The sequence below is a fragment of the Enoplosus armatus genome, chromosome 13 (genome assembly GCF_043641665.1).
Source record: "Enoplosus armatus isolate fEnoArm2 chromosome 13, fEnoArm2.hap1, whole genome shotgun sequence".
Taxonomy (NCBI): domain Eukaryota; kingdom Metazoa; phylum Chordata; class Actinopteri; order Centrarchiformes; family Enoplosidae; genus Enoplosus; species Enoplosus armatus.
Window position 1 is genome coordinate 20747973 of NC_092192.1, and position 14172 is coordinate 20762144.

The 14172-nt window shown below is 42.3% G+C and overlaps 1 protein-coding gene across 1 annotated transcript; it reads right to left on the reverse strand.

Moving 5' to 3' along the window:
• Positions 1–1980: 1980 nt before the first annotated feature.
• On the reverse strand, positions 1981–14049 carry LOC139295758 (C2 domain-containing protein 2). The gene is made up of 13 exons (XM_070918013.1): positions 13768–14049; positions 13241–13336; positions 11647–11766; positions 9384–9485; positions 9033–9149; positions 7635–7743; positions 6268–6376; positions 6077–6141; positions 5831–5946; positions 5515–5683; positions 4258–4499; positions 3561–3828; positions 1981–2360 (listed from the first exon to the last, which is right to left on the reverse strand). The coding sequence occupies exons 1-13, from the start codon at positions 14047–14049 to the stop codon at positions 2140–2142; spliced, it is 2016 nt and encodes a 671-aa protein (XP_070774114.1). The 3' UTR covers positions 1981–2139.
• Positions 14050–14172: the final 123 nt, after the last annotated feature.

The window sequence follows — 14172 nt, forward strand, 5'->3', positions numbered from 1 at the left end:
AATGAAATAACTCGATATGTGTATTAGTTACAATCCCTGCAGGGAAATGACTGATGTTCAGCAACAACAGTGAAGTCAGTCAGTTTCTGTGCACAGAGCAGATGCCAATTAAAAAACAAAAACAAAAAAAAAAACAACATCAGGAAGCAGTTTATTAATCACATACAGCCCTACTGCTCACTGAATGCATAACAGTAGCCAATGCTTGCAGGCTGCCATAAGCGAGAGCTCTGAAGTGGAGCATGACTAAAACAACCCGTTTTCCCCTCCGGTCCTCAGAGTTTAAAGGTGATTCTGTGTGAACAGACTTTTCATCAGCCCGAATCAGACTGCGGTCCGCGATGGTGGACGAGAGCCGGCGATGAGAAGGGATCACAGAACCGACCATGATCTGTAAATACCAAGACAAAGACAACCCACGCTGGATCTGCAGGATAGTGTTGTCATAAAGTGAGTGTTTTAAATTCTCAGATAGTCCAATAACGTAAACACTCACTTAACAGATATGTTATGTGCATAGGCTTCTTGATTATAGACACTGCAGGATGGTGCAGGAACATGGTGGTACGCTTGTCTCTCAGAGCCATTCCAACAGTTTGCTACAGTCCTTAAGTCCTCTGGTGCGATGGTGGCCTCAGGAGCTAAAGGTCACGTCAAGTCGAGGAACAAGTCCACCCATGACATCATCCTCAGAACAACTGTAAGGCAATCTGTTAGTTCTGTCTGTCACTGTGCTGCATCAAGTCTCTGAGCAGATTCACTTATTGAAGAAACAGTAGTTAGCATGACGTACAGAAATGCTTACACAAAGAAAATACAATCATTAGCTGGATAAAAAAAAACAAAAAAAAAAAACACAGAAGCAGCCAAACTATTTGGTTGCTCCCAAAAGGTGTTCACACTTTCTCCTGTTCATGTGTTCAAAGCTACATCCTTTTAAAAACAATAAAACATCAAATAAAATAAAAAAAGACCATTTCAATGCAGGATTGAGACGAGTCTAGAACAAATTTCATTAGTGCGTGATGCGACAAGTATGGCCGAGTTCAACGTCACAGTCCCTGGATAAAGGTTCATTCGGTTCCCTTTTGACACAGTAACAACCCTGCTGATAACAGTAGTGTGCAGGAGGAATCTTTTGGGAAGACAAAGGGGACAGTTGCATATCATTTGAAAACACTGCAGAGAGGAGTAAACATAAAACGCTCACATATAGCTGAAGTGTCATGTTAGCCACAGTGTCACTGCTTGCCTTTTCTTCTTTTTGGAAGGGTGTCAGCTCATGTTAATGGCCGGTGTTACACGATAACACAACCTCTGTACATGCCAATCATGAATGACTGGTTCTGATATCCTTGTTAGAAGTAAGGCCGACATTTTCCCCAATAGCTTTGTTTCACAGCTTTTATATGTGCATTACATATAGCTGTTCTTCTGATCTTGTTTTATTTGGAATAAAATGACAAGGATTTTAAATGAATTGATATAAATACCATATTTCATAGTATTAGTGTTAAAAAAAAAAAAAGTCGTATTCCTCTCACTTGCACCGGTCGTTCGGTGACAATAACATCTCCCTTTGTGAACACAAATCTCTATCACAAGAGTAGCTCCTGTCATTGCACTTTAAATAAAAGGTACTACCATTGTGCAAATCATACAAATACCACTCTTTTCTTCATCTTTGGTCCTGTTGGTCCACCGTAGGAACCTTACGGTGTACAGCAGGGAGTTTCCTCTTTACCCTCAGTGTCAGTGAGGTAAAGAGTGTCGGCCCACACCAGTCCCTTCTGTTGGTAACAAGGCCACAAAAGCACTTAAAAGATTTCAAAATGTTGCATAAAATCAAATTAAAGAAACATGCAAAGTAATATCCTCTGAAATGCCATTAATCCAAGACAGGAGACCTGCATCCACACATGCACACACTTGCTTTTGGTGGAATATCTGCTTCTTCTAGGAAGCAGCAAAATGGCAGTAAAAGAGGATATTTTTCCATCTGCACAGCTTTCCCATTCACAATGCAGGAGCCCCAGTATGCAAGTCAGGCATTAGGGGGAGTAGGTTAGCCAGGAAGTTTACCAGTGCAAGTTTGAGGTGGAGGTGACGGTAGTTGTTGTAGGAGGGACTGAGGTGGGGTCACGCATGTGGCTCCCCCATGGAGGTAGAGCCATTGGCTTTGCTCTTATTCTTACTCTTGCGGTTGAGCATACGGCTAAGCGTGGCTGTTCGGCTGGCCCGCTCCACGGCGGCCGGAGACTCCAGGTAAACCAGGTCATTGTGTGACTGGCTCATCCCCGGGTCCTTGCGCTGGTGACGCCGCCGGAAGAAGAGCTTGGCGCTCTTCTGAAGGAAGCTGCCTGTAGTGGAGAACCAAAGGACTATGTCAAGATGACACCACTCAAGGCAAAATGAAAATGGGCACAAACAATATTGATTTAAAGTTGCAGCAATTTGAAGCAGCAGTGGCACAGAATTTGTGTTAGTTGGAAATTGTTGGTTATTGACGGTAAAAAGAATCTGGCATGGATGGGACAGGTTGGAGAAAAAAAAGAATCTACCTATTCCCCCTATGACTACTAGTCTTCCCTCTGTTACAGAGCTCCGTCAAGCTTTGGATAGGGACAATAGACTTAGAAAAAGTGTGTTTAATCACCAGCTAACACACACTGAACTGTACCAAGAGAGAGCAGCCGCATAGGTCAACCTTACTGCAAGCGCATTCCTTCCTTTCAGCTCATAAGAGTCTCTGGGATTTGCTAATATCTGTGGATTAGATTAAGTTGATATAAAACACTATGGATTAATGACAAATTAAGAACGTGAAATCAGTATCCCCCATACATAATACATTCACACGACAAAAGGCTGAACAATACACTTGCAAAATGAGAAGATGTTTGATCGCCATTACTCCTGATATCCATATCTATGAAAATGTAAAAATGGACTGAAATAGTGAGAATGGTCTTTGCCACATGCAGGTCCAGTGGGATCCTTGCCCACCGTGTACCAGAGGTCCGAATCATACATCATATCACAAGTGAATATCCCAAAATATTCACAGTCCTTTGTCTATATTGTGCAGCCCCACAATACTTCTAAATTATAGCAACTAAATGATCTGCTAATATCTAATTGATTTTACATGAACTGACAATGAATTTGACATTGCAGGAAAAACTATGGTATCTACTCTACTGACAGCTAGCAGACACTACACATACTAGAGTACCAAGGATACTACAAGTAACTCATGAAATAACTTACTCATCTGGATATACTGTGTGCTTAGCACTGCTTTCCTCTAAGATGGCAGTTCAAAAGGAAAGGTTGAAACAGTCAGAAGCAAAGAGAGAAAAGAACACAGACAGACTGCATCACTGAGGAGCAACAAACGGCCATGAAAACAGCCAAACTGAACAAGTTCGGCCTTTGAGGCAATATGTTTTTGGAGGATTTTAAGTGTGATTTATGGAATAATACGCCTATAAAGACCCGATATGTCCACAGTTATGGTGGCTTTCGGTAGTCAGTGAGTCCCCTCTGTGACCCCTCACCTCTGCTCTTCTTGCAGCTCGCCTCAGACACACACATAGATAGCGAGGTGTGGTCTAGTTCCTCTCCGGTTTGGCTCTCCCAGTCCTCTGGGGGCCGGCCTATTCCACTGGGGCCTTCCTGGACCTCGGACTCCTCTGGAGGGCTACTGGTCCCAGACACAATCGCTGTGGTCATATCCTGAGTAGAGCTGCCCTCTGACATCGAGGCGTCCATCGCCGCGGCGTAGCCCGCCATCAGAGCCAGCTCATCATCCTGAGACAAGGGCGTCTGGGAAATTAAGCATATCCCCATTTTTAAAATGAGTTTCTAGTAAAGAGACTTTTCCTCTGCTTTTGTTCATGTAAATATTTTCTCTGGCATCATCAATGACCAACTATTTGCACTACAGCTGAGGACCTGTGTTCACCTGTCTTTTAATGTCGTTTGGGCAGGAGGACGGCAGCGGGATTAGGCAGATTGTTTTTCTACAGGAAGGCCCAGCTTTAATCATTGGCACGTGAAGTGTACTCCTCCTGCTCCACGCATTGTTTCTTTTAAGATCTATTTCTTTCCTCGGTCATAATCAACAGCTTATAAAGAGACTGACCACTCCTTGGCTTCTATGCATTTCCCTCTCATTTAAAACCCTGTATCTGTTCTACTACAGTGGAACAGTATAATGCACCAGTTAAGAGTTCCTCTAGTACTGGAGCTTACTTTGGCGATGCCAGAGATGATGATGGTACTCTTCTTCACAGGGGACTTGAGCTTCTGCTTGGCAGACTGGTGGAGTTGTCGGATGGCGGCCTCGGCCACAGGGTCAGTGCCATTGAGCATCAGCAGCTCAGTATCAGAAGAGGACAGGGCCTTGCTGACTTTGGCCCCTAGCATAGACGCCTGCTCTGAAACACGACGCTCCGACAGCTTGGGCTTGATGGCCACCGCCTTCTGAGCAGGATCTGAGGGAGCACGAAGTTATCTTAATCCACTGCTTCACGGGTATAATGGAAGTTCAAAACATACGCTGTTAGGGTTTGACAATGTGCATTATAGAGTTGGAAAAAACGACTTATAGACCCTTTTCACAGCTGACATTTTGACTTGTCATGGTAGGACTTAACATATAATGATGGTTCTGTTCTGTGCAAGTGTCCAAATTAACCATTACAACGTGACAGCAAGCAGCATGCACGATACCAGGACCCTTAAACCGAGGCAGCTAAATGGAATTCAACCATCATTAATGTTATCATTTTCCCATGTGCTTCTCCTACTGTGGCAAGTCAAAATGTCTTCCATGAAGGGGCCTATTGACATCTTTTTTTTTTAAATTTTTAAACCATTTACCACTCTGTACTCTCTTTGTGTTGCATGTTTAATTAGACTTTTCATGCGTATTTGTATTTGATGTACAATGTATTTGAACTGTTGTATGTTGAATGTATTTGAAAAGTGTAATCCAGTTTTAGATATATCAAACACAAACCTCTAATTACTCTAATCATGGTTTGCATTGTTTTGGTTTCCAAGGCGTTAGGTCAGTTGACACTGGAGCATCAACACGTGAAGATATTTACTGCAGTATTCATGTAGATTTTTATTCAAATGAAAAAGTTGTGCTTACTTTGAGTAACTGCATGTTTTAAGGGGAAACAAGTTGTTCAATGCACAATGGCACCAAAGGATCATCATACATCAGCAGAGGAATAACTTGTTACCAATACCAGGTGACTCCACCTGCTTGGAGCTGGTTTTCAAAACTGAAATTTCAGCCTATACTTTTTTTTGGAACAGTGTGTGGAAATTTGAAAACACTCACTATCTCTTCACACCAGCTATTTCTTATTTTTCCTTACATCAGCAGCACCAGAATAAACAGAAACCTCCATGAGCCTCCCTGTATATTGTATATCAATTATGGGACACACGCCTTCCCTGAATAAGACTCTGTCATCCCTTTTTGTGGTGCTGTACCTATGTTGAGTCCAAGAGGGAGTGGTCGCCCTGGCTTGCTCTTCACCGCGGTGATGGTGGTGACCACCGTGCCACAGGGCATGACTGTACGGTCCATCTCCACCCTCTTATTGGAGGCTGGGGTGGGAGGGTGCCAGGACCTCACCTCACTGGGCTCCAGGTAGGTAAACTGAAGGATACAACTCCCCACAATTAATATTCGAACTTTGTGGATATGAAAACCTCAGACACATGAAGAAGAATGAAACTTTATCTGTTGATATTAAAAGGCAAACGTGTGCTAATATCCCAGTGTTAACGGGGATGATGGCCTTACGTCAGTAGTAAGTGATCCAGTCACTACGTCTTTGGTCATGAGTGCAAATGTTTGCTGTCCTTTGGGCTGCTTCTTTACAAGATCAAAAGGCACCGACACCTGACCAAGTAAGGAATCTGAGAAGAGAACACACACCTCATTAAGTCTGGCAGTAACACAACATGAGACAGTCAAAGCTAATTAACTAAATAACTCCTCGACACAATGACTAAAACACAAACTATCAAGAGGCAGCCAGTAACTCACTCTCTTGAGGTTGTCCATCATTCATCAACTGCACATTGAGCTCTTTTGAAAGTCCATTCAATTCACTGGTGGGATAGAAAAATAAATAATATTCAGGAAAAGATAGAAAATGCATTACATTGTTGATGGATTGCATAGAAAAAAAAACCCAAAACAGAGTTCTGTTTGCAGTGAGCTTTGGTAAAACTTACAAGATAAACGGCTGGTCCCAGGAAGGATTTGTTGTGTTCTTCAAAACAGAGGTGTTAAACCTCTGTGGAGGATCATCTAACTGCAGTACACACAGAGGATTCATGCTGCCTACAAACACAGCAGGAAACAGTCTGCATCACCATCACAGGAAAAAATTAAATACAGTGTGATCCAAAACCTGACTGCAAATTCATTCGAAAATCTGTTGACAGCTGATCAAATAAAGATGCGCTGCTGCGAGACAACAGTTTGCTTGGCCAATTCTTCACTTTAATGGGAACAGAGGTCAGCGTACGTTGTATATATGAATTATGCACAGGGTAGAGGACACTCACTAACTACTGGTTGAGAGCTCTTCCTCAAAACATGTGATGAGCACTTAAACTGGACACAAGCCAGGCTCCAATACTGTGAAAGCACTGTGTCTTAATGGATACATTTGTACTGGACCTTGAAGACAGAGCATCCACTGCAGCTGCTCTGGATCTGGCTTCCGGACCACAGGAAGTCTCACATGTGAAGCTAAGTATAACTGTTCTTCACTTAAAGGACGGAAAACAGATAGTGAAATGTTGAACGCTGTGTCATGTCTCTGCTGTACAATAATAAGTGTCGGCCAGAATCCTTAAAAGAGGATGTCTGAAGTCTTGAAAACCGCTGACTCACAATTAGACAATGACTCAACACAGAAAGCACCAAAACAAAGTTGTTGTGGATGATGTTATAGTCTAAGACATCATCACGGGACAACTCTTTTAACAGCATCTCATCAACTCAAAACATCTTGTCCTCCAGTTTCATGGCTGACAGCAGCCGGCTGCTTTGTTTTCACTCATTCATGATCAGGAATCTCACTTTTGTGCACACTGGGTGTAGTGATAGTGATGCGGGTGTATGTATAATAATGTACTGCCAAAACTTCTCCGTTTTAACCAGTAGATTAACATCTTTGAAAGCCAACTGGCAACTACACTATAGCATGTTGGCCAAATAAAAAAAGGCCAGGCAGAAACAGTCCCTAAAATAGTATTACTTCTATCATATGAGAAAAATATGATACTCTCAATGTTGATTAGCTATAACAAAATGCATCTTACTCCATGTTTTAACATGTTTGTTTTAAAATGAAGTAATGTAAAAGTTGTGTGACTCAGATGGAGGTAATATTCCATTTTCCATGTAGTCTTACTTAACAATCTAACACATCAGGTAATGGAAGTGGTTAAATATTAATAAAATACTAATTTGACAATGTAGTTCTTCTCAAGTTACTGTGCAGGACCTCAGGTAAATATAATTTTATGGAAGGAGGAGGATGGATGGAGCTTTTGTGTCATCAGAATATCTAAGGTGACAAGCGCCCCACCTGCAGCATCTTCCTCCTGATTCAGTGTCACGCGGATGTTCTTCACCAGCAGCTTCCAGTCGTGGGCCCGGGGGGGTTTTGGGGGTGACACTAGGTTGTTGCAGGCTCCCTATTGGAGAAATCATAGTAAGTAAATTACTCCACAATGTTGATGTACTGGCTGCAATATCAATAGAAACAGGGTAGGTAAAGCAGCTAAACCTTGTATCATTAATCTCAGAAGCTACCTACAGCATGCTTATTGTAAATGTTGCAGTGTCAGAGTTAAAGTTTTAATCAGAGAATAAAACTACTGTTAGCGTCTCAACATCCAAGGTACTTAAATGTGTAGTGTATTCATAGTGTTCTGCGTGAGAAAGCCAGTATAAGAATAGTTTGGAAAGAGGGGAAGACTCTATGGAAAACAACCCTGCTGACAGAACCTACTCTGTATTTGCTTTGGATTTACGTTATGACCATAGAGAATTTGCATTACAAGTCTTTAGTCACACAAACAAAATGAGAACATATCAGTGTATCTGATAACTTAACTCTCAGATTTGGCCTTCAAGACTGACTCAGTCATATCTCAATGAGAGGCAGGACCATGCCTAATACTCTAGTAAACATTACAGAAGTATATTGATTTCATGTAGTGCTTTTAAGAATTCTAACGACATAAATTGTGAAGTGTGAATTTGAAAAGAGCATCACTAAAAACCTATTTGTAAATGCATGTCAGCATAATAAATTCTTTATACGTTAGTGCAGCAGAGACAAGTTGTGAACACCGTATTGACATCACCTTTTAAGTGAATTTGGCGAACTTGTTAGCAGACAGTTGCGTATTTACAAATCCTGCAGTTACGTCGTTAGTCGTGTTTGTGTCCACCTGATGAATGTAAATCCAATAGTCTCTCTCTTTTAGCCGTTTTTGGTCTCCTGAGGGAAATACCCGGCTCTTTACCTGATAAACGCTGTGTTCACCAGCTAGTTGCTAACGTTTGTCTCTTTGCCGTTTGCCGCTGAGAAGGTTGCGTACAGTGGGTCTTTATAGCTTTTTTGTTGAAAACAGCTGCCTTCTGCAGCCGAAAACAACGCTACGAGAGCAGTTAGAGTGAACCAAAACAGTATAGTTGTGGGCCAGACAGCAAAACAATTCACTGAAATTCGCTAAAAGCTCCATAAAGCTGATAGCTCTCTGTAGGTTCATCACTACGAGGGACCCCTTTCTACATTTGTGTTGTTTTGTTGTTGTCATTTGAGACATTTTTGTTTAATTTAGATTATATCCGCTTTAGGGTCTATTTATCAATTTGCAACGACCTAGCATGACAAACTTGCGCACACTTGTCTGCATGGCGTTCTTGTGTGACAGCTGTTAAGATGCCATGCGTCAGGCTCGACTCCCCCACTCACCTTGACCTCTGAGGCCTGAGCAGGCCTGCAGCTCAGCAACACAGAGGGACGCGTCACACATAACAGCTGCCTCAACTGCTCCTTTATGGCAGCTACACTGAAAGTGTTGGCATTGTCCTGAACGAGAGAAAGAGAATGACATCACACTAATCACACATATATTGAACCCATATTTACTTTTTTTTTACTTTACTGGCCAGATCTAAAGTAAGGTTTTGTATTTTTGACCTTTCACATCATGCTAATGGTTTTTCAAAAAAATAAAAAAACAAAAAAACAAACAACAACAACAAACAAATGCCTGTTTTACAGACAGCAGGTACATCTATTCATCTACAGCCTTATAATTACCTGGGTGAACGTGGGCGTCACCTGCAGCTCCCCTGTCTCCAGGTGGGACGATCCCCAGCTCACCTTCACCTCATCCTCAGCTTCTTGCATCTTTAGATCAAGCTGAGGAACACAGAGGAGAGAAAAATCATGATTTCTTATAAACGCCATGGTGATCAGGGGCAATACAGCGCTCACTAGCTTCATTAAGTTTCAAAGTAAATTGGGGATTCATTTAGTTTAAACTAAAACTAAATGCAGGATTATTGTGGCTGCAGAATGTTCTGTAACTGTTATGTTCATGTGGGCTTTTTGGTCCCTCACTTTAAAATAAATCAGTCTGTTGTTTGATGACTCATGCGTCCAAATACCAAACCATTACCAAACCAATACAAAGCATTAAATTGTCACCACTGCACCATATCTCATAACATTAGACATAATGCATCCCAGTGGATTCGTTATTGTTAACTTGTTGACTAACTTTAATGGCAGCGAGCAATGTTTTTTTCCCCATGAATATTTTGTTCATTTTCTTTGTTTTATGAACTCTATTCTTTCTCTTCAATCATGTTCTGTATACTAAGTCAGTATAATAAAACCCTGAAAATGATATGACCAGTAACACTGACGCCATGGGCAACACCCTACACTCTACAACAAACGTCTGCAGTGCCCCTCTGGTCACCGTGATAAACAGGAAAATGGTAGAGTAGGGAAGGTCAGCAAGGTGCACATCAACAACTAGCTCAGCTGAGAGACAAAATGAAAGAAGGAGAGAGAAAAGAGAAAGACATAAAACAGACTGGGCCATCCTGTCCCAGCATGCCTGGATTCCAGCATGAGACTGAACAGCCGCCTCTGTGATGCCAAACAAAGGCCTCATCAGATAGCAATGAGATGGATTCAGAAGAACAATATCACAGTCTGCATTGATAAGACCCGGATCAGTTCATACAAAGCTTAAACTGGGAGGGTATGTTAGCACAATAGTAAAACACCCATCCACATGAACTGAAGAACAGAAGTTGTTTGCCAAGAAGTGGCTTGTTAAATATATGGCCATTAAAATGGTTTCAAGGATCACATAACCTGACTAACGACGACAAGAGAGACGTGCTCGTTCAGAAGTCATACAACAGGTATGTAAATGTCCCGTGTCACATGTGTGTCCCTCATCACATGCAACAGGCCATGTGTCAAAAGACAAAGTCCACTCAGCAGCACACCACAGTGTACTGGGTGTATTATTGTCCATATACTGTAAATGCCCAGGGCTTCTGTTCCACATATCCCAACACTCATAACATGACCAGCCAGGACCTTTCTAGCATGGATCTCGGTCAAAAGCTAACAAATGTTCCAGTGGGTGGATGGAGACGTTTGAAAAGGCTTTCTGACTTTTCCAGACTAAGCCGAAACAATTAGAGTGAAAAGGAGACAAGAGGCTTCCTTTATGTTCCTGCAACAACAACCGACCCACAACCAAAACAAAACCACACCGACTCTAGTCCTGACTTTAACTTTTCAGTCTCTCACTCAGGTCGTATTTATGGCACTATGAGCTCAGGAGGGGTTACAAGCACCTTATTGGTTTAAAAATAGCCTTAATACAATTGGGTTAGTTTGTATAGCCGCTTGTATCCATAGATCGGTGAAGATTTAACACTGAAAGCTGAAAGCTTACCACTGCTTAAGGCATACTACCCACTACAAATCCCAACATCAGCTTTGACTCTACTTCAACACTGCATCCAAGTCTGTCGAGGGAGGAGTGTTGGGAAAGACTGTGAGTGAGCCATAGAAATATTTTACTGAATAATGAGCCCTGTCAGGTTTGGCCATGATAAATTTTTTTTTTAAAAAACGCTAAAAAAAAACGTAATTTCCAGGTAAGAACAAGTAGTCGTTAGTCATTTGTGTTATAGCGTTACATCCATCCTGTATAGGCCTGTATAGGCCCCTGATAAATGTGAATGTAGGGCCAGCCTTACTGGAAATGGGCCTGACAGTGATGTTAATGAGGTCTTTGGGACATTTGCCAAGCACAGAAAGATATCCCAACCATGTAATCTAAGACTCCTGCTAGCAGTGAGCCAATGCTGGGCAGTACATCATGTTCAATAAAATCTCCCATTAAACCAAACCACAAGACTTCCAAAGGATGTAACTCTGACGCCTTAGTGTTAAAGGGGATATTCACAAAAGCACAAATGAGTATTGTTTGCTTTCGCAAAACTCACAACTTTAATAGAAGCCCAAGGGCCAATAATAGAGCGTTTACCTGCAGCTCCAGTGGGGCTATACAGACGGTGTATTTACAAGGATCTGCTGTAGCCATGGCTGTTGACGCTGCACTGACAGAGAACTGTAGCTTCTCCCCAACCACACTGCAGCAAGCAGCCTGTTGGGATGACAAAGTGAGGCATTAGCGTAATATAAATCTACCGAGAAGGCTAGAGTTGAAGCATTTGTAGTTATATCATGTAATATGAACGCAACTCAAATAGGGAGGGAAAGTAGAATTTGTACTAAAATGTGAGGTGCTGTATGTCTATCCATGTGTGAAAGGAACTGTAAGGACTCATTGATAAAGTTACGCATGTTACTGAGAGCGTGTAGAGACATAAACAAGAAACACACTGACTGAACAGACGGACAGAAATAAAACCAGCGAGATGTGTGTACAACACTGACTTTTGCTAAATCTGATGCAAAAGCAAAATATTTGCCTTAGGAGAAGTTACATCTGCACTAGCTTCCAAAGGCATTATCAGCAGATTCAATCATCTGTGAGAACAATAAATAATCTTCACTGCAATGGAAGGCATCTGCAACAGAGTAAATTACCACACGGTAAAGTGTCCTCTTACTTGAAACATATTTATTCATTGCATTCATTCTGATTTCAGTGGAGGATGAGAAGTTGGGTATTAGATCACTGTGAGGGGACACCTTGACATAAACATTGGTGCTGGTGCATTCCTGTCTGTCTGCTCCTCCTCAGTGCTGAGCTTGACATCTATGTAAGCTTCTTAAAACGCATGTGCGCGCACACACGCACGCACATACACAGTGTGAGAGTAAAAATAAGCCTGTGTTCATTAAACTCCCAGCATTCAACAACAGAGCACCTGGTATTTTGGTCCATATCATGATGATCACAAAGAAAGGGCTGAGTTTGCACTGGTAGCACTGCAAAAGCTGACCAGGCCAGCAACACAGCAAGCAATTTGTCCCTATTTGACCTCTCTAAAAAACATAAAAGCCCTCGGGTGGCAGTTTGTTTTATACAGTCTGCAGCAGGTTGGTGCATAATCTGCATGACTGATAAAAGAAGCATCATCAGAAGTGTTTAATAGCCTTTTTCAAGCAGAAGTATTCATTCATTCATAGTGATTTTTGTAATGAGCATGTGGACACCTGAAAAATGCTAAGCAGATTCATTTGCCGAATCTAAATGAATGGGGGAAATCTCTGTACCGAAGTCTGCCAGTTGATGAGTCAGTGCTTGTCGACTGTAGGCTTAAATGCAGCACTGGTGGTGGAGTAGCTCCCTCTCCACTGAATTAGGGAAAGGGTGATTGATTTGAGGGACAGCCTTGGTCAATATAGTACATAAACAAGGAAATTAGAAATCTATAAGTGCCTGCTGCTGTAATCGAGATGAATGCTGAAGCTACCACGGAAAACAAAATATATCGTTTTTCAGTGGTTGGGAGGAGGAGGACACAACACCGCCCACCTCAACAATAGTTCAACTGATCTAGATATCTCCCAGAAAAATATATTCATTGATGACTGGGAAGACACAACACAGAGCAGACATAAACATTCAATATAAAAAGGCATTTCCTTCAACCTCAAGGTCAGTGTACCTTGTTTCTGGCAGACTTCTGAAAGCTGGACACTTGGCTGACCACGAGCTCTGACGCCTCAAGATCATCCTCTTCAAATGTCAACAGAACAGGACCCTGATGAGGAAGACAGACAGACACCAAAACCCATTACACAACTTGCAGAGCAGGAAAATGAAGTTGTTGCCAATAAATGAGCAATGATCTGGGCCGCAATGTATCACGCTGGCAACGTGCATATGCATATGTTCTGACTTGATAATTCTGAGGAATTCAGCAGAAGCGCAGATGGTTTAGAGGCGGTGCAAGAAGGTGCAAATTTTACACTACTGAGAGGGCATGTCAACTGTCAAAAATGTGCCAAAGGATAGGGCATAGATTTGATTGAAGTGAGTGGGTCTGCAAAAGCTATCTATATGAGAGCATAGATGGGGGTTTTCTTCAGTTCAATCCAACCCAGTCACACCCTATGACAAGCTGCCCTCTCTTTATTGAAGTCACCTGCCTGGCACCGAGAAGAGTAGTGGCTTGGTGGTCATGAGACTTACCCCACGCTTCCTCGATTCGTCATTCAAAGCCCTGCACCAGGCTCCTCTCCACTGACTTTTCCAGCTTTTCAGTGACAGCGCCCATCCCAGCAGAGAGGCGGCTTCCTCCTTCGCCGCATTGTCCTCTGCTGCTCTCTGCTTATTTCCCACCCCCCTTTGTTGGAAATACTGTACGAAATACAGTAATAGAGTAACCAGGGACGCAATGAAAAGTGTGACCATGCATAGCCACTGCGGATCCTCCAAACCGAAATATGAACTGAAACTTTCAAAGTCGGACATTCTTTGCAAACGAAAGCGATGATCACAGCTTAACACACCTCCTCTGAGAAATATCCTGGCAACCTCATAGTAAGTATTTGGTCAGGGAACGGCGAAATCAATGAAAGCAATCTCTCACGACTG